Below are 22039 nucleotides of genomic sequence, written 5' to 3' on the forward strand. Positions count from 1 at the left end.
GTTCCCACTACATTCACTTTCATTTGTCACTGGAGTCATAATTTGAACCTGTGGGCTGCTTTACGTGGGTGGATAGCTGGCTGAGTTGGCCCTGGAGGAAAAGTGCCTGCACAAGGTTTCCCCCTCAGCTAATACAGAGCTGACATAAAGACTCTTCTGTGGTCTGTCACACAATTCCGAGTGTAGAAATGTGGGTGAGTGTGTGAATGGTGTGCTCTGTTCTCTGGCTATATTGGCCTGGCAGAGCATCCCACACAGTGAGTGGTTCAAAGCCAGCATATGTTATGCCAGGAGCTAAGCCCAGAGTTCGGTGATACAAAGGTGACAGTAAACCTTTAAATTCTTTCTGTGTATATATACCAGCTAAGCAAGGAATCTGCTGATGCTCTCGACATTTATAGTTTGATCATGTGTATATTGCAATCAGTAAACATCTAGCAGGAATGCACTGGTGTTAGCAAAGTATAAATTGCTTAAGTATATTAAAAAAACAACCTCCATAAACCTCTGGCAAATAAGCAGCTGCACTTTGTTAAACTTCATCTTCACTATGTGACAAAAATGAAGTTGGGGAAAAGTAGCACCATTGCTGATAACTATCTCTTTCATACACATTGCTTTGACATCGTGACATCAAACTGTTAGGAGTGTTTCTTTGGTCACTAGTTCCTTCTCACAAAGACAAACAATATGTTTTGTTGGCCCATTAGCAAGATTATAATGCTTGAAAAACGCATGATAATAACTCCCCTCTACTTATCAAGTTGTAAGAAGCATTTTACTGCAAATTTCAAAATTTAATTGCTTAATCACTGATTTGAGAAACATTCCCTTGTTTGTAAATAGAGCAGAGACTGCCGGAAGCTAGGTCCACCTGCAGAGGGAGAGGTGGTCCAAGTGAAGTGGCCTGATGGAAAACTGTATGGGGCAAAATATCTGGGAGCAAATGTAGCTCACATGTATCAGGTGAGTGCCCATATTTCTTATTATGTGCATATTAGGAACTTTCTTTCAAATGTCTTCATGTGTATTACAAACAACTCATTCCACACCAAAGTTGGACTGGCCATACCATAGTTTTAAAGTTCTGGAAGGTAGGGGTATGAGTTAAGTACTGACTCTTAAACAGTAATGCCTTTACCTTATCAAAGAGAATTGTCCCCAATTGTTTACAATTGCTGAGCTGCTGTTGTAGCTAATTATTGCTATGTACAATCCTGTAACTTCACAATTCCAAAGGAAGAGAGTGTATAATTTTATAGGAACTCAGGGTTATTCGATGGACTACATCCTATAAAACAAGACTTCAGTATGATATTCTGTTGTTCTCTCCATGTTATTTGCTTTTATTAAGCATTGGTAGCCATTTAATTAATGATATAACTGGGCACCTGACTTTAATCAACTAGCGAAGTTTCACAAAAAGGGATGAGAGAAAGGACAATGAAAAACATAGTTTAAATAAACACATTTTCAGCTGTTCAATGAGGCAATCTTATATTAACTAACATGTACATTAAGGCATTTTATAAACTTCAGAGAGAGAGGAGAACTCAGTACTGTGGACAAGACTAAAGAGCTCAGTCCTGATTTCAGAGGCAGAATAATTGTTTGTTTTCAGAAGTGCATGCTTTGAGAAAAATCAGTCAGCAACGTTGAGTACCCAAGTGCATGGTAGAAACTACAATAAAACAACCACAATAACAACACGTAGGGAAGAATAAGAATATAACTTTTTGTTATTTAGATAGAGAGACATATTTGGTATTTATATACATTTGTGTGTATATATATATATATATAAATCTTTTTACTTATATAACTCTTTCCATCTGCCGATCTCAAATTGTTTTACAAAAGTGGGCAAGTGCTATAATATCCATGGATAAATTAATGCACAGAGAGGGTAAGTGACTTGCTATGTCATGTTGCAATTCTGTGGCAGATGTGGGAATCAAACTCGGGTCTCCAGATGTCTGGTCCCTTATGCTGAACCCTACACCTTACTGCCTCCCTTATATTTAATATCTGCCTTATGCTTTGAATATAAGTTCTATATAAAACTTTAAGGATTATTGTTTTATAGTACTATTCATGTTGAAAGCTGTGACGGTTGGATCACAGAAACCCCCTTGGGACTGTCAACTGATGTGCTGAGACTACCTCTGAGCCCGTTTTCCCTGGCAGCTTGGGATTTCAGTGCCCTGCCTGGTTTGAGCCAGACATGCTTGCCTGCTACAAACACAGACCCAGGTCTGAACCACATCCCCTAACAGCGCAGGCTTAACTGAAAGCAGCTTAAGAGGTATTCCTATCTCCAACACGCAGATACCCAGCTCCCAATGGGGTCCAAACCCCAAATAAATCCGTTTTACCCTGTATAAAGCATATACAAGGTAAACTCATAAATTGTTCGCCCTCTACAACACTGATAGAGAGATATGCACAGCTGTTTGCCCCCCAAATATTAATACATACTCTGGGTTAATTAATAAGTAAAAAGTGATTTTATTAAATACAAAAGGTAGGATTTAAGAGGTTCCAAGTGATAACAGAACAAAGTAAATTACCAAACAAAATAAAATAAAATATGCAAGTCTATGCCTAATACAGTAAGAAAGTGATTACAGATGAAATCTCACCCTTAGAGATGTTCCAGTAAGCTTATTTTACAGACTAGCTTCCTTCTAGTCTGAGTCCAGCAATCACTCACACCCCTGTGGTTACTGTCCTTTGTTCCAGTTTCTTTCAGGTATCCTTTGGGGGTGGAGAGGCTATCTCTTGAGCCAGCTGAAGACAAAATGAAGGGGTCTACCAGGACTTAGACTTTCTCTTGTGGGTGGAGACCTCCTCCTCTCTCTGATGCAGAATCCAGCTGCAAGCTGGAGTTCTGGAGTCACATGGACAAGTCACATGTCCATGCATGACTCAGAACTTTACAGGTGGCAGCCATTGTTCACATGTTACCTTGAATGTCCCCAGGTAGACTTCTTATGTGGATTAGAGTCTTCCAAGATTCCATTGTCCGTTAAGTGTTTCTTGTGGGGCACTTAACTTGCAAATTGCTTTCTTAAGAAGTTGACCAAATGCCTTATTAAGGCTACTTAAAATCAAACAAGTACACAGCCAATATTCATAACTTCATATACAAAAATGATACATGCATACAAATAGGATGAATATATTCAGTAGATCATAACCTTTACAGAGATATTCTACATGGCATGTGTAGCATAAAACATATTCCAGCTATGTCATGTATACATTCATAAGCATATTTCCATAAATCATTATGGGGTGCAACGTCACAAAAGCATTTTACAAAAAAGCTATGCTCATGACAACCCTGTGAGTTAGGTAAGGTGAGTCATATTATCATCTTTTTTACAGGAGCAGAAAGAGTGAGAGGTTAAGTAACGTTTCCAAGACCACATAGTAAGTCATTAAGAATTAGAGTCCAGGTGAAACCCTCAGCCCCACTTTGGACCTTTTATTTTGGGTAATAGGACAGGAGCAGCATAAAGGGGCTCTCAGTGCCCCATATCTAGCTGTGGGAGAAATTCCCTGGCACAGGAATTATGGAAACAGCCAAAAGGCTGCCTTTCAAGGACCCCTAGCAAGCCCTGGCACAGAGGACATACCAAGGTGAGGAGGGGTGTATCATAGCACTGCAGAGATTCTGGGAAGTGCTGCAGCCAGATTGCAGCCTGGGGATACTGCTGTAACATCCGCCCTCCCCCCCACCGCCCCCCCGGGGCTGTCTAAATTAAGCTAAGGGCTACAGAACCCGCCCAGGATTGAGAGGGTGAAAAGATGGTTTAAAGCCACCTTTGTCCCCCTTCTTCCTGTGTTGTTAGTTCTCTGTTGTGCCTTTTAGAGGCACAGTACAGAATCTCGCCTAAGGTCTTCTGTGCCAAGTCCTCTAACAATTAGACCAACCATTCTCTACGAAAGGAGAAACTAGAAAGGGGTGTGCGTGTGCTGGGACAAAGTTATATGGTCAGATAAAACTTCAACAAATCTATTTTACTCTGAATCAGGAATTCATGTATGAAAATTCTCTCACATTCATGTGGAATTTGCACAGGGAGCAATGAGAACTAGGCATGCAGTAACCATGACCATGTGCACAAATATCTGTGTCAGTATCGCACGGGATATATTCAAGCCCAGTTATCCTGCGTGAATCCTTGTCATAATTGTGCATGCAAAATCAAGTTTGTATTTTTAAGTGCCACTCTGCAAATCTGCCATGTAAGTGTTTGGCATCTTGGTCAGTTTGTTTGTTTGTATGTTCCTTCATAGTAACCATTTGTAACTTTCCGTAGATGACTAAATTATCCATGAACCCAATTAAATGCTTTTTGGCAATTTCATTTACACAATTAATTTCTGTTATTCTCATACAAGAAAACCACATGGAGAGAACGACAGAATACACAGACTGATACAGTATAGGTGCAGTTTTTCATTTTTATCCCACTGTCTGAATGTTCAATATATATCTTTGGTTTGTCCATATGTAGTAGGGGCCCTTATTTTCTGTGATGAATATCTGCATTTACAAGGCATACAAAATAAAATATACCACACTTAACATAATGACTAGTTTGAAATTCGGCATCTGCAACCTGGTTAAAATTTGGATTTAGCAGTAGTCTGACATTCTGTGTAAATAATTACACCACTGAAAGACTTGGAGAAACCCTTATTAGTGTTAGCCCTTAGCAACATCAGGGTGCATTTATAGTGCACCATGCTAGAGTTTAAGAAAGAAACTCCAATTAATGTTTATGGCAGTTGAACGGCTAGAGCAGTGGCTCTCAACCTTTCCAGACTGCTGTACTCCTTTCAGGCGTCTGCTTTGTCTTGCGCACCCCCTCTTTTCACCTCACTTAAAAACTATTTGCTTACAAATTCAGATATAAAAATACAAAAGTGTCACAGCACACTATTACTGAAAAATTGCTTACCTTCTCATTTTTACAGTATCATTATTAAATAAATCAATTGGAATATAAATATTGTACTTAAGCTTCAGTGTATAGTAGATAGAGCAGTATAAACAAGTCATTGTATGAAATTTTAGTTTGTACTGACTTTGCTAGTGCTTTTTATGTAGCCTGTTGTAAAACTAGGCAAATATTTAGCTGAGTTGATGTATCCTATGGAAGACCTCTGCATACCCACAGAGGTATGTGCACCCTTGGTTGAGAACCACTGGACTAGATCCTCCAAACCTCAAACTGGACATACAGGGTTTAGATTTTCTTGTGTGGTATGGCTGCTCAGTGCCACACTACCAATGTAATCTGGTCCTAAAGCCCATTTAACAGAGCCAGGGAAGATCACCCCAACATCGGGGTGATTCTTTGGTGGGCTACAGTGAATGAAGACCATTCACCTCTCTCCACCATAGTGGCTTGGAAAGAGAGGCATTGCCAAAGGGAGCGGGGGCGGGGGTAGTGATAGCAATGCCCCAACACCATACTGATCATTGATCAGTATATTTTTGATTCCTTGTCACTATTTACAGCATGGGTTAAATTCAAGCAGGCTTCAGGCTGCTCTAACATGCCCGGAGACAAGTCCTGCACATGTTAGCAATAGGATCAGGGAGTGTGAAGATGCACTCTAAGACATCTTTGCACCCCATCCTCTAACCTGGGCTTTGTGCGGTACAGCGGCATACCAGCAGGTGGCCCAGGTCCTTTATGATGGAGTTAAAATTACTTCTCTTAAGGATTTTAAAAGTTCCCAGCTCTGTATCTTGGCTGTTGTTACTGTATGTACTCTAGGACAGTCGCTGAAAGCTTTTCAACTGTGCACAATTAATCTGACAGATTCCGTTTGTTTGAATGTTTTGATTTGACCTACAGGGCAACATTTTAATTTGAACCAGCAAACCTTATATTTTTGTACGTGCATTGTGCTACCTGGGGCTCCTTGTCAAGATTCTTTAGAAGTATATGTATTTCAGTGTATATTTTCACATTTTTATGCCTAATCCTGGAACCCTTACTCCTACATATAGCTGTTACTCAGGTAGTTCCACTGAAGTCATAGGAGCTTACAGGATTGGACCCTTTGTAAGTTTTCTGAAAACTAGTTTTAAATTAAAGTTTTTGAAGGAACTCAAAGTACAATTGTAGATAGTAGCAGACATTCATCTCTTATAGGTGAAAGATTCCAGGGATGGATGGTGGTGTGGGGGGAAAAAAAAAGGGGGGGGGGAAGCATCTCAAGAAGCATAAATGGTTCGAAGGCTGAGTATTTTAGCATTCCCTGCACCTAGCTACAGTTCCTTTCTCATTTTCTGCTAAAGGGGTTCATGATGGATTAAATCTAAACCTATGCATGATAAAGCTTTTCATCTTCTGAACAGAGCACTTTAAAGAAATTCCATCAGATTCAATATAATTCTGTTAACTGGCATTTCCCTCAGTGTCACTCATACCTCCTGTCTTTTGACATGGTCTTCCACAACCTTGAAACATAGCATGGTGAAATTAATTTTTACCACTTGGGAAATTAGAAGCAAATGTAAACAACATAATGACATCTTAATGTGCGATAAAGTGATGTTGTATATGTCGGTATTGTTTAGCATTCCTAATCAAATACATCTGGACTTTTATATACAAATTTCAGTGTTGGTAGTGCAGTCCTTCTGCATGTTCATGTAAAGCTGTGTCTATGCTTGTGACCGTGCATGGTTAGATGTACATTGTTGTACATTGATGTGTCATGGCTCCCTTATTGTCCCCATCTGAAGCCCTGAAGCATGTTTTGGAAGGACAGAGTCTTTCTAGTCTAGTCTGAGACAGCTGGCATGCCTGAGGGGTGTGGGCATGTTCATGCCTTCATGGTGGCATGGCCCTGTACCCATTCTACAGTGCAGTGTAGATAGGGGGAAAGAGCATGCACCAGATCATGGGTAACAATAGTCCTCCAAGGCCATTCTCCCAATGCATTGATCCTATTGCTGTCTGACCCTTACCAAAATGTATAAAGGTAATAGCAACCTGTGCTGATCATTTAAGATCAGTTCTCCCGTGAACTGGATTGATCAGCACTGGGGATCACAGATCATGTTCCAAGAGCTGCGTCCTGGTCTCTGAAGCACGCCCGCTTGCTGATTAATATGTGGTCAGACCATGCCATCCTCCACAACTTCACCCATACTGGCAGGAACATATACCTCTACTGGGAGATTTTACGGAGGCTGGAGGAGGCAGGCATTCACTGTACCCCATTCCTGCGCTGGGAGCACATGGAGCACCTCAAGTTCCTGTACCAGAGTGTGAAGGACTCCAATGTTCGCTGTAGGAGAGGAACATCACACATGCCCATACCACGATGAGCTGGAGTGGGTGCTCTCCAAGGCTGCGAGTACTGAGCCTGAAGTGACTCATGATTCTATCGTCAATCCCACTCGCCTTATCGTATGATGGGACACCAACGAGGGGCAGGGTGAGGAGGCAGTAGGGACCTCAGAGGAAGTCCTGGAGGAAGCCCTGGGAAGCCCTGGAAAAAAGAGGAGCACAGTAGTCAACACCTCTACCTGATGGACCTGGTTGAGGAGGTTCCTAAGCCATTGCAGGAACTGGAATCCAAGGCTGGTAAGTTACAGTACACCTCCACGTTCCCTGTAAATAGGCCCTCTTGCGCTAGTAATACACGCCTGATGCTGACCCCCACACCTCGTCCCCACTCCACCTCTACATGGTCCCCAAGAAAAACACAGCTGTAAATCAATAATTTAATTGAAATCCTATGAACTACTATAAAGCATGTAATGGAAGCTATAGCAAATTATTAATAAGCAGTCACTGTGCCCCTGTGTCTGTGCACTTCTCAGCCAGGACTCTGAATAGCAATAGGCTGGGCTGTGTAGACCAGAGGGAAAGGAAGGGAGGGAGGAAGGGCATAAGTTATGAAGGGACCCAGGTTGGGAAAGAACAGTTTTATGACATTTATGTTTGCTCAAAGACCCAAACTGCCCTCCCCCTGTGAAAGGGAGACAGTGGAAGGGGTTTGGGTGTGGATGGTGTCTGGGGTGTGGGCTTGCTTATGTCCGGGAAGAGAATGGGTAAATCAGAGCGGTCCATTCTCTCTGTGACCATTGCAAATGTTTATTACCGTTCCCTGTCCCTGGTGAGTGGTATCTCTCCATGCTGACCCTCTCTGCAGAAGCTGGTAGAAGTGGGGATGGATGAAGCAGCAGTTTCACAAACACAATGCTGTGTCCCTTAGTGACTGGAAGAATATACATTTATAGTGCTATTCTGTGTTTTCCAGTCCCTTTCAGTGTTGTTCGCTGGACACGGGCCAGACTTTCTGGCAATGCATAGGGAATTAGGGGCTGGATGGATATTTTCTGTGGGTCTCTCTTCCTTTTCTATGGGAACTCCATCTGCTAGCTGAGAATACGGTAAATTTCCTTCTAATTGCCTCCAAGTTTTGTAAGCATAATTCCACAAATTTTTGGTGTAGCAGATATTCACGCCAGTTCTTCAGGTCTTGTGGCAGGGCAAATGTGCTTGGTCCACCTCTCTACTCAGCAATGAAGGGGGTCATCATCAACATTGCTCTGGCATAGGTGGCTGGGTGTTTCCACAGGTCTGGAAAGCCACTTCTCTTCTCCATTCTGGCACCTTCAGTACTGCCATGTTCTCCAAATGATGGCCAGCCTTTAAAGAAGATATAGGTAACTAGTAATGTAAATCCTGAAAGGACTCAAACCACACTGCAACTGGCTCCTTGATACCCTACAGTGCAACATTTTCATAGCAGTAGTTCAGGGTATCTTGCTGTTTTTACCCTCATCTCCTTCCTTTTGGGAGGCAAAAGTAGTCAGAAGGAAGGAGGCTATAACAGTAGCATTTCTGGAATGCTAAAATGTATCAATATTGTGGCTTTTGGAAGCACAGTTACCTTGGGTGGGGTGGGATTTCTTAGGTTCCTGCAAAGGAGAAATGAAATATAATGCTCGCCTTGTCTTTGACTTGTCAGGACATTCCTGATGCTGGCAGGGAACCCGTTCGACCAGGAGGGGAGAAAGAGCACCTCAGAGATAGCAGAGGCAAATAGAGAAGGACCATGCTCGCTGGCATTGACAGGAGAAGTCAGGAGCAGTAGAGTTCCTTAGGATGAAGGAGGATCGGACTTTTAGGCAGGAGGAGGCACTCATGAACCGGTTCATGGAGTGGGAGCATGCCCATAGGGAATGGGACCATTCACTCATGCAGTCCCTGGTACAGCTGGTGGCGGAATACTTTTGGGACCTGTCTGCCATTGGACTGCTGCTTTCCTCCAGAACAAGGCAGCACGGTCTCCTCCTGCCGCTTCTCCTCCTCTAGCTGTTGTCCAGGCTGCTCCAGCACTACCCCTGCCAGGGAGGAGCATGCTGGACACCTGACACAACATACTCTGTTAGCACCCAAAACTCTGCACGGGGAACCCCCACAAAGCCTGCTTGTGGGGAAAAATAAGCCCCATCTAGTCTCTATAGCCCAGTCTTTGTTTATCCCCCAAGCTCCATGCAGGATACCTCTCCATTTGTCCACTGCACAATATTCCTCAGTCTTTCCCCCTCTTCTCGGGGAGAGGAAGGACAAGAAGACGTGTCTACAAACACTAATGTTTTCCCACTTTCAGGGAATTGTACAATTTTTTTTTGTTAATTTGTCTCTATTTTTGTTTTTATTTTATTTTTGTTAATTTGTTTTAGTCTTTTGTTTGATGTACGTTTATAAATAAAAGTTACCATTCACTTCACTTGTGTGTGCAGCTTGCTTTCTGAGTATGATCAATGCGATATTTTCCACATGTTAGGAATGGGTCAGCAGGATTCACGACACATGACTGTGATTTCTGTAAATGCGTGGGGCCAAAGAAATGCAATGAATTCTGTCCCTCCCACGTCACCTTCAGCCCCTGGCCATGAATTTCCTAGTTTTAAAAAAACAACAAGGTTCATTAATGTGAACTAAACTGTGAAGTAACTGTTGTTGTCCAAAGCACCAGAATGAAAAACAGAAAAGAAGTTAACTGAACCGTCTTTATGGCGTTGTTAATGACTTCATTGACAATACAGACAAAGGAAACAAAAGTAAATTAACAGTAGAGATATCTGACAGTGAACTGTGCTTTTGCAACGCCTCTTCTCTCAACCTCACCAAATAGTCACTGCTTGCAGCACAGAAGTACTCATGCATAGCACCTGATTAGTGCTGTGAGTAAGGATGTCAGAAAACGCTGTGAAGAAGGCATATATGAAGCCCATCCCAAAACCTTACAGAACTGTTTTTAAATTACTTTAACAATGCTTAATTACTCCCCATAAAGCAGCATGAAACAGAGTTGTCAACACGCAACACCAGCGTTGCTCAATGATGGCATTATAGTGCCGATACATTCTCCACAGCACAAAACCACAGCCAAAGGTGTTAAACTTGAGTGCACTCACCCAGTTGTCGGCTTTCAGTTACTACATTACCATCAGCTGTAGGGGATTGAAACTCACTGAAGTATGTCGCTGGACAATCATATAGCAATGATTTATTGAGCTTTTTCAATAGCACCATAACATCAAAATAGTGTCCCGTGGCACTTTCCCAGGTCACTTTCTGGCTCCACGCTGCTCCACAATGTATGAGAAAATAGCATCACAAATTGAACCAGGAGCAGTATGCACATGGGTGGGATCTAGCTGCCTGTACAGGGTTTGTAAACCATATCTGCCCTGTGTCCAGTAGCTCTGGGAGTATTCTCTTTTAGCCTCACATATGTTGCACAAGGTACGGCATGCCATGATAATGCGAACTGTGTTGGCTACCTTGGCATCCAGTTGCGTTTGCAGGCATTGCCAATGAGCTGTCAGATTCCCAAAGGCATTCCCCTACCATACTGCAGCTACTCAGGCTATAGATTAATTCCTTTTGTCTTGGGTCAGTGATGTTGGAAAGAGCTTCACAAGCCAAGTTAGGAGTGCATATGCAGGGTCCCCCAACATAACTGTGGGAACAGAAACTCTACGCAGAACCATGGCATTTCTGGGGAATAAAATTCCTTTTTCCTCCCCCCCCCCCCCCCCCCGCTGTACAATCCTGACCTCCTGAGCACCCTGGCGTCATGGACCTTTCCCCGTGTGTCCAATGTTAGTCTCATGAATTGACTTTGGTTGTCCACTGAGTCTTGGAGAAGAAGTGAATAGTAAACTTTTTGGTTCACTTATTCACTCACCCCTTTCAGTGGGCAAAGTATTGGGATGTGCGTTCTGTCAACGTTCCCTGCACCATTCAGAAACCCTATCTTCTGATATTCTACTATAATTTAAGGGACTTTGGATATGGCAACCACACCTGAGTAGATTCCAGTATTGGTAGTGTGGCAAACCCGTACAACCCCCACTCTGACAGTTGACTTCCCAACCTGGGTTGTAACTGACCAATAGTTATCAGATGTTGCCATCTTCCAAAGGGCAATAATCACCTGCTTCTGTACTGCTATGGGTTTCTGAGAACAAGTGATCTGGTGCAGGAGGATTGGTGCAAGCTGCTTGCACAACTCCATGAAGGTCTGCTTCTGTAATCTGAATTCTGCAGCCACTGGTCATCATTCCAGCTTTCCAAGATGAGGTGGTTCCACCACGCTATGCTGGTTCTCCGGGACCAGAAGTGGCAGTCTAGCTATGGCCATACCATGGCAATCCCACCATTCAACACATCTTTTCCTTGCAACCCCAGTGGATTTTCATTTGCCCTCTTGGTCAGCCATTTTCAGTGTCTCAAATTTTTCTGGACCCATTCCATCCAGTACTGGACGATATGAACATTTGTCCACGGAGCAGAACTACATCATCATGGACTTGCTCCATTTCTTCAATGCAGTTAGGCAGAAGGGAGACATAATTGAGAACTGCCATCACCAAATGCGGCTTACAGTACTAGCAACACGCAACAAGGCAGTTCTCAGAGTGTCTCCTTGGACACACAGGACTCTGTGATACTGCCACTGAAAAGGCAGCGCTATCATCACGTCCTAAAAAGGGCAGTGTAGGCATGGGGTATATATGCACATCATACACTCACAGCTCAGCACACTGTATCTGGACGCTCAGCAGGACTATTAGGTACAGGTACCCAGGAAACGCACAAGTGTAGACGTTACCTAATTGGTGATTATTTTCTGAAGTACGGCTATAACTCTTGACTGTTCATGGTGTTCCTTGGTGGTGGTTCTTTATTTTCTTTCCTAAAAATAAATAACACTAGATAACTATTTAACTCAAATGTTTGATATCTCTGTAGATAATCTGTCTATTGTTGGAGAGTGCCCGAGGATTGCAAACAATGAGTTTATATTTTTCTAAAATTCCCATGTGTCAAATTAGGTTGAGTTTGAAGATGGTTCTCAGATAGCAATGAAGAGGGAAGAGATCTACACATTAGATGAAGAACTGCCTAAACGAGTGAAAGCCCGTTTCGTAAGTATTTACAAATACAAACGTTCTAATATTAATTTACTCTAAAGGACTTTAAACCAAGCTGTGACTTTATTCTGAATTAGCCCTTTATACTACACAAGGATTTTTGTGAAGAATCAGTGCTAGTGTGGCTATCCAGATTCATCCAAGTAGCAAAAGTGTGCACTGGCCAGTGAGACTGGTCTACTGTTCTGTCAATACAGCCAAATACTGTAATCAAACACACATCTTGACTGCTGACAGGGACATCTTGGTAGAACATCTGTCAGAGCGTGAAGGATTAAGTAAGAACATCTCGTGTTGACAGATGAACTGTTCTTTTCATACCCTTATCAAATATATGCAATATTTATGTATATTTTCCAAGTTCTCAAAGTTCATAATTCTAAAAGCAAAAAGTTTAACAAAAAACAACAAAGAACCTGATCCAAATTCCATTAAAGTCAATGGCAAGACTCCCATTGACTACAGCGGATTTTTAATTGGACTCCAAGCTCTCAAATACTTCCCCAGCTCCTGCATAAATTCCAGCTGGTATGCAGCAATCAGTTATTCCAACACAGTACTGTATGTAAAATCCACACAGCCCCATAAGGAACAGAACTCCTTTAAGATTAAGAAATTCTGCGTTCCAACATACAAGTATTGGAAGAGAGAGGAGGTTTGTATTACCTAAGTTTGGCACGAATTCTAAATGTTGTACAGTCCTATATCAGTTACTTAGAGGGTCAGATACTCAGGCTGAGAGACACCATGTTCTTCCTCTCATTTACATATAACACACGCTGCTGTTTCTCAGCAGTCCACTCAAAATCATACACTGCTAGCTAACTGTTTAGTCATTTTTAACATGTAAAATGGAAGCACACAGACTAAAAAAATCTTACAATGTTTAAATTCAAAAGCTAATGAATAAAATATCCATATTGTATTTAAAGATAATCTGAACATATCTGTCAACGAGAACAGCAGCACCGTGTGTTTCTTATTGCTATAAAGATGTGTACTTGCACATACTGTCCCTACTCTCACATGTATTGTATGAGATTAACCATATGGAAACGAGGTGATTCCCAGGGGATGAGGGGTGAGGGGGGGTCACCTGCAGAATGTCTATTTAAGTGAGTTTGGAGCAATCAGACAGAGCACTCTAGGATGTAGCTGAGGGAGGGTTTCTTGCAGCTGGAAGACGGAGGCAGGCCAGGATTCTTTGGAGAAGCAAATCCTGACCTTATATTCACCTCGACTACTTCCTCAGCATGCCCACCTGACATGAGCTGCTTCTCCATGTTGCCAGTTCCCAGCTGCAGCCTTAAGCATGCGCATAACACGTATTGGAAGGTGCAGTTGGAGTAAGAAGTGACATGGAGATGGGACTGGCAGCTGGGGAGAGGCAGAGAAGGATGAGGTTGTCTCTTTGCTAAGAAGCGCTTTTCCAGGAAGGTGGCTTATCTCACTCAGGAGAGCAAGAGCTGAGCAAGAAAGGCAATAAGAATGGGGAGGAGCAGAGCTCCTTCTGGCAGAGACATTCAAAAGTCAAATATTCTAGACTTCCACACCTCAGGACCAGTTTACTTCAGAGGAGTACACTCGTCCTTCAGTGTCCTAAGGGTTAAGATAGATGGTTCTTGAAAAAAATAACAAACAAGCCACCTGGGTGAGTACAGTTGGTTGTTTTTCATTTTTTTTCAGAAAAGGCCCCATTACCTCTTGTTGTTTTATAGAGTATATGCAACGAGTTTAGAATTAACTAGACATACTGTAAATCTGTTTTATTGTTGCACTTGACTAAGAACAACAATATAGATGTGGCTGGTTTTTGCTATTCTTTTAAAATAGTGGCATTTTTATAGATCAGTATTTTACTTTTGCACGTGACATCATTCACTTTTAGTGGAATTAAGTATTATTTTAAAACACGTAATCAAACTATTAAATAAAACAAAATGATTGCTATTGATGAGAAGTGCAGTTTTCCCCCCCAGTGGAAAGCCTGATGCTGTTTCCCTGTTATTAACTTGGACTTCACAAACATACAGCCCAGTACTCGAGGTGCTGAGTGCATCTTCGAGGTACAAGTCAATAGAACTCAGTCAGAACTCATTCAGAACTCATCTGAGTACCCTCAAGTCAGAGGGTACTCAGCTCCTTGCAGGACTAGCCCCATGGTTTATAATGCTGGCTCCACCCTTTCTTTTAAACAGCTCGAGATATATGGTATCTCTTCATCTTGAAAGTGTTTGATCCCATGCCATTGACGTTCATGGGAATTTTGCTACTGGCCTCAGCAGTGGGAGTGGGCTGGGCCCTAAAATTCCTGTCGTTTGTTTCATTATTTTTTCAATAGCTTCTCATTTGCTGTTTCAGTTTTTGCCCTGTTTTTTTTTTTTAACATTTTCCAGCATCAGCTGAACTCATGACTCCCTCTCCGCACAAGCCATGCAATTGTACAGGGCATCTTTTTAATAGTCTGCATCATACAATCCCTTACATTTAAAACTAGACTGGATAAAATGCTAGATAATATACATTACTGTTGAGAATAAACCTGCACGGGCAGACGGATGAACTGAATCCAATATGATCTTTCCCATCTCTCATTTCTGTGATCTTTTGACACAGTGACAGGTTTCAGAGTACCAGCGGTATCGGTCTGTATCCTCAAAAAGAAAAGGAGTACTTGTGGCACCTTAGAGACTAACCAATGTATTTGAGCATAAGCTTTCGTGAGCTACAGCTCACTTCATCGGATGCATGCAGTGGAAGTGAGCTGTAGCTCACGAAAGCTTATGCTCAAATACATTGGTTAGTCTCTAAGGTGCTCCAAGTACTCCTTTTCTTTTGACACAATGAAATCCAACAGCTAGTCAGTCAAATGAATTTTAAGAAACCCCACAAATATGTGCAACTAAACATTGTGACGTATTTATTAAAAAAATAAATTCAACATTTATTTAACATGAATAGATTTTTCCAAGAAACACTATCGTAAAACTGCATGTTCTGAAGCACTGATGGCTTCATAATGATGTAATTCTCTGGGTTAGTCACTGAAATAGTCTTCGGTTTGTGTAAACCAAAGGTACCGGTGCTTTCATGTGCCTGCCCTGGAGAGAGTCGGAATGTGATATCCACTGTGAAACTGAAGGAGTAATTAATGTCTGTTTTTAGTCGACAGCCTCCGACATGAGGTTTGAAGACACATTTTATGGAGCAGATATTATCCAGGGAGAAAAGAAGAGACAGAGAGTATTGAGTTCCCGGTTTAAGAATGAATATGTGGATGACCCTGGGTACCGTACCTTTTTGAAAAGCTCATTCCAGAAGAAATGCCAGAAGGGACTATAAAGGAAGCAGCAAAGGAATAAACCCATACACACTACAGGGAAGTAAACAGATTAAATTTTGGTGGAAAACATACAGAATTCACCGGTGCTTGGTTTGAAGATTGTATCCCTTCATTACATTAAATCACTTTTGGCTAAAATAAATACTCTGAGTTTTTCAGTGAATTTACCAGTAAACATTTAAAACAATCCCCTACAATTATCCATGTCAATTTCAAATTGCTCCAGATTTGGTTTTTCTTGTTAATATATTAAAGGCTGTGTATTAATTTTGCATCACGGAGTGGAGGAAACTGAGATTAAGAGACACTGCAAAATGATATGCCAAAGAAAACTTGGAATACAGTCCCACATCCATTAAAGTCGGTGGTAAAACTCCCATTGACTTCTGTGAGAAAAGCATCAGCTCCTAGGAACATCTTAATATATGGCATCCAATAAAGATGACAAAAATTCTCACCACAATATCTGCCCCATCACACTGGAAAACCATAAAGTTTTAATAACAAGATAGGATTACAATGGCTTGTATATTTTCCACAGCCAGGGAAGGACATTCAATTTTTTGTTTTAAAAATAGGAGTTTTTATAAAACATTTTGAAAACAAATGCAAGCATGTATAGTATTAAGACCTATAAATGCTGTACTTGCATACTTTGTACAGTGCTTTTTACCTTTTTATATCACTACTGCTGTCAGTAGGGTTTGATGAAGACTCAGTGTGACTTAGATATTTTTTGGCTTCTAAGGAAGAAATCTTCAGAATAGCAAGGGGAGTTTGTATATTTAAAGAGGGAGATTTTGGCAATTATTTTTAAAACATGTTTTTCATAATACTTATTAAAATAGCTGTTTGTAAAATAAAAAGTATTTCATTATGTGTTTGTAAAATTAGAGTTTAAGTATATATGCTTAACAAGATAGTTTTGAACTAATATAATATGGTCTTCCTTTTTAAATAATAGTTGGCAATGTAATAGTGTTTAAAAATAAATAAATGACCTTTTGCTTACTATTGTTTGTGTCTGCTGATGTGATTACCCATCTATATAGCTGTGGGAATGAAACAAATCAGTGGCAATACACATGTAAATTCATGAACAGAGCAGACTATAGCTACACAAAGCTCAGTACTGATGTAATAATTGATTTAACACTGTATCATGGTCTCATATCTTTTTATTTTCCCCTCTGTCTTATGATGCTGATCTTATCGGAGGTTGTAGAGACAGGCTGGAAATGCATTTGGGTTTTCTGCTATTTGCCAGAAACACTGGCGTGTGTAAAGCCAAAAGGAAGCATTATCAAAATGACATCATCTGTTCTGTGTAAGTTGCCCATTAGCAGGATTTCTGACTGGCTGCCGCAGGAAGAAAACTCTCAGAACCCAATTTAATCTTGAGTGCTGCTGTTTTTCATTGTGCTACTTACAAATGTTCTTATAACTGGGTACATGGGCCTGGAAAAACACTTTTTGAGACAAACCTGCTCTTTGCTATTGAGAAGCACATATCTTAGTTTCACTTTGCAAGGTTATTCTTAGTTATATGACTGGACAGCTAAATCTTTTCACTTACTGCATGACACCTCCATTGGAATTTTAATTTCTTTGTGTTACATTGACTGCTTTTTTTATACCATGAAATCACTAAAAATCCCTTTAGTCTCTAAGAAATTGCTTAGCTGTGACAATCATAATGTATTTCTAATTGAGAATGCTTTCTCTTGAGGTTGGAGGGTTTAGTGAGTGCTGCCTGGCATATTTCAAAACATCAGAGCTCTTTTTGGCAGATCTGAAGGAAAAGCAAAACTACTGGTACATGAGTCTTATTTGCCACACAGAGCAGGCTTCTATTCAACTTGTCGAGAGCTAAATGCAGGTGACAAACCATTTAATTACGTACAGTCTTGTCATATAATTAGAAGATAAGAATGATTTTATTAGCCCTGGTGAAATTTCATGAGACCATAAAATCCTAAAATGCATAAGTACATTGTGAAATTACAGCTACTAGAGAGGCCAGTGTGAGGCAGTGTGGGTAGATAGGAATCACATGTGGGTTCCATGCTTAGCTCTGCATTAACCTGCTGCGTGACTTCGGTCAGTTCACCCCACTTCTGTAAAATGGGGGTCATGATACATCTCTTCCTTTGTAAAGGAGATCTACAGATTAAAACTGATCTGCAGGAACTAACAATTATTATTTTTAAAAAATATCATTTGCCTGTTTTTCTCCATTGTGCTCTAGGATTGTAACAGATTTTACTCTAAAAGTCCTGGAAGTTTTATGAATAATTATCAGGCCTCGTAAACTATATAAAATGTCTTGTCCTCCTTGTTCTTGCTTTAAAGAAAGTGAATCTGAAATGTAATTATCTTAATTTCAGAAAACATAAATCAACATTGTAACTTTAAAGAAAGAATAGCATGATGATAACCCAGAGATCTTGGGACTTCCTCATTATACAATAATGGATAGTTTGAAGATTCTGCAATGAAAAAAATAAAGTCGTATGGGAATTTTGGCTAGAGATGGTATGTGTGAAGTGTTCTTCAGATCTGGAAATCAGACCATTTCACCAGACTAGCTTTATAATAATGATACTGCGTTGCACAGATAGGAAAGAAGATTGTGTTAAAAACAATGGACTGGAAGTCAGGAGATATGGGTTCCGGTGTGACACTGGCCAAGGCACTTAAGTTGACTCAGCACTTCTGAACCTTTTCATTTAGCTTCCTAAATATGGATTTAGGTGCTGTCTTTAGGCATCCAAATTTGAAAATGTTGGTATTAATCTTTGTCTGTTTCCCCAGCCGTAAAATTGAGATGATAATAATTATCTCAGGATCTTGTGAGACTTCACTCATTTATGAACTTCAGATGGAAGGTGTTATATAAATGCACAGGATGATGATGATAATATATTGCCTCCCACCTGAGGATCTCAAAGCACGTTGCAAGCTAATGTAGCCTCACGGCACCTGTGTGAACTACATTAGAGAGAGTAAGAATTATGTTAGTACTAACGATGAGTAAACTGAGGAGAGGTGATTGTCTTCCCTGTGTTACAGCTTTGTACCAGTGGCAGAGCCAGCTGTACAACCTAAGAACCGAGGCACCCAGTCCTCTGTTTTAAACACTAGTCCCCACTGTCTTTTTATTCTCTCAATAGATGAGACATAGACCAATTGCTTCACATGTTCAAGAATCCTGACTACTGTTCGGGGCATATATTTACATAAGCAGCAGTGTTTTGACAGACAGTGATAAAAATACTGCACTTTTACTCATGATTGTGTTCACATCCATCTCATGAATAACAGGGAAGTGTGCTGTACTTGGATTTATGCTGGTTTGCAAAAGAAAATGTTATAGTAGCAAGATGGTGATTCCCCAAATTATACTCAAGGGTTGATCAAATTAAACGTTTCATTTATTAATTTTAGATGACTTCTGTTTAATCCAATTTGCATTATATCATCATGATAGGGCAATTCAACCAATGATTTTTAGGAACAATATGATATACAGTACCCTGCTGTGCTACAACACTCTGAAAATTACAATTAGAAGAAATATATATATAGCCCCCTGAAGTTATTAATATTTTGAAGCCTGTATATAATTCCTATCTTGTGTTCTAAAACACAAAAAAGTTAGTACAATGACCTCATATGAATTTATAAACAATATTTTAAAACATAATGGGACAAATTCTGCCCTCATTTTCACAAACGCGACCCTCCTGATTTCATGTGCTGTGATACTCTCCACGGAAGAGAAAGTGAGAAAAAAATACTGATAAGCCAAATATTGCTTGAATGATCAGCTGTCATGGTACTAAATATTCTGCAAAAGTTCTGATTGATTAGTCAATCCTTCATGGCTCTATCACAACTTTTAAATTAGATATAGTATGAAAGCACATATGATAATTCCCCCTGGAATTCCGATAAATGCAGTATTCTTCCTGCCCCAACTCTTAAATGGTGATGTTCTATTTGGTTAAACAGCTGTTGTGTTCCATTCCAGTGAAGGCTGTATTTTAATAGAAAGCATAGTTGTGTGTGTGTGTGTATTTGAGTATGTGGTCAATGTGTGTGTGTGTGATATCTCTCACACACACATACAGAGGGAGAGGTGACATCTGTATGAAAAATTGCAGAGCCATGAAATAAATACATTTTATCATGCACTTTTGAACATTACCAATCCATCTCCCTGGAATCTGTTCTAAATCCCTTATAAGGGATTTCTATGACATGTAGCATACACAGAATATGTGATGCTAGGGTGTGGTTTAAAGATTTTATTGGCTCTTATTTGGGATGATATACATACCAGCAACTCAATTATAGCTTTGCCATCTATATGTAGAGTGCCATCCCCAATTCAGACTGATGAAACTCTATACCACATGACACTTTCAGGGGTTCCCCATACAGCTAGATAGTATAGGCAGAGCTGGTAGCTACCTACAGTTCAGATTAAAAATAGCATTTTGTAGTGGAAAGTGTTGACAGTTACTTTTAACTTTGCCCAAATCTCTATGCTAGGTGTTTGCCTCAGGCATATATTTTTGTAACATTTAACCTAAAACAGTTCAGCCTTTTCCAAGATTAGGGAAAAAATACATTGTTTTCTCCATGTTAAAATCTTGCCACCATTTAATTGAGAGGCTCTAGAGCATCTATGCTTTAAAATAGGGACTTGAATTATGGGGTAGGTGAGGATTGCCATGGGATCAAGGATGTGCTTGTTGCTGTCCCCATAAAAATCTGCCCAAATTTGGCCAAACTATAACCCTATGAAAAACTACAATTCAAACATGATCAGCAGAGGTTTGTTAGTGGCTGGCAGCTCAAGTCTCAGAAGATTCCATCTGCAATGAGCATGCTTCTTCCTCACACAGCTATTTCTCAGTGGGACTACACATATGCCATCCCAACAGAGTGGCTGTGTGCCATGCAAGGGCTGAACAGGACTTTTCCAACAATTGCTCTTCATATCTGCCAGTGTTACACCAGGCACTGGAAATGACAACAAGGAGACTATCTCGTCTGTGTTCTCAGTGCCCACTCTGCTGGTGCCCAGGCATCATGGAAGAGGGGGAAATCCAATCAGCCTTGAATGCAAAGAAGGGAAGGGAGCAGAAGGGAGCCAGAGGTAGGATCAGCAGCTGTAGGGAGGAGGGGGGCAGGGACTGGGGTGGATAGTGACAGATAGATCTATAACCACTGTAGGCCATACTCCCCTCCAGAGCCTGGAATTGTATCCGGGATTCCTCAGTCTCAACATTCCTTTGCTGTAAGCAAACAGCTGAGAAACCCACTGGTGAATTCTCTCTCCTCCCCCTCTAGTGTCTGGTTCACCTGAAGGATAACTACTACTGTGATCAAGTGCTCTGATAGCTCAAATGGCAGACACCTGTCCTGTGGCCCTAAAATTTCCAATGCTACTTGTTGACCCACGGGTGGTCAGTATGGTTCCATGTGATGGGCTCTCTGTAACCAGTTTGCCTTTTTAAAAATTTAGGAAATTAACCCTCCTCCAATTGTCCCCCTCCCCCAACTATGTTAAAAGAACATTAAAGTTGCAAAGTCCTTGAAAGGTAGAGAACTCAGGTTGCCCTTGTGCATATAATGCAGTCTTTAATTAAGTCTCTAACTGTCCCACTGGGAACCTGGAGGGTGAAATCAGCAACTTTCTCAGGGGGAAGAAATATCACTCTTCAAGCTGTGCAAAATTTGGCAGTGATGTATCTAGGCACTAGGCCAGAAGATGTAGGAGAGGGTTAGCAAGAGGATTCTTTGGGAAACAAAATAGGTCAAATAGACAGAATGGAGCAGGAGTGCAACAGTTCCAGTGGCTGTCTATTGTCGTGCATGTTGACAGCATGTGGTGAAGTGATGCTGCATCATCTGTGTAACGGGACAAGGCTCCAGGGAGAAGTGGGGACAAGGGAATAAATTATCTGGGAGGATTCCATGTCACTAAACAGAGCATTGATTTATGGTGTTTCCCATAACCTACATACCAGTAGGCATTTATAGAAAATATACATAAAATACCTTGTGAGTCAGCTCATTGTAAAATGTGTCTTATATTAACTGCCAAGATAGAGATAGAAGGGAATACATGGCCATTATTACTGTTTTCAAAGTCACAGAAAGCAACTGAGAGAGACCCAGGAGGGCAG

General features: G+C 40.9%; 1 protein-coding gene across 10 annotated transcripts in view; it reads left to right on the top strand.

The window, feature by feature from the left end:
• The window catches only part of KDM4C (lysine demethylase 4C), a 475753-nt gene that overhangs the window by 438611 nt on the left and 15103 nt on the right, over nt 1-22039 (top strand). For 9 of the 10 annotated variants that reach the window (XM_048850754.2, XM_075128770.1, XM_075128769.1 and 6 more), the window contains 3 exons: nt 847-966; nt 12398-12490; nt 15662-16853. In XM_048850754.2, coding sequence (XP_048706711.1) covers nt 847-966; nt 12398-12490; nt 15662-15838 — 390 coding nt within the window. In that variant the 3' untranslated portion in view covers nt 15839-16853. Of the gene's footprint in view, nt 1-846; nt 967-12397; nt 12491-15661; nt 16854-22039 lie in introns of those variants that run through there. The other variant, XM_075128776.1, reaches the window with a different exon arrangement.

Source organism: Caretta caretta, chromosome 5 (genome assembly GCF_965140235.1).
Source record: "Caretta caretta isolate rCarCar2 chromosome 5, rCarCar1.hap1, whole genome shotgun sequence".
Classification (NCBI taxonomy): domain Eukaryota; kingdom Metazoa; phylum Chordata; order Testudines; family Cheloniidae; genus Caretta; species Caretta caretta.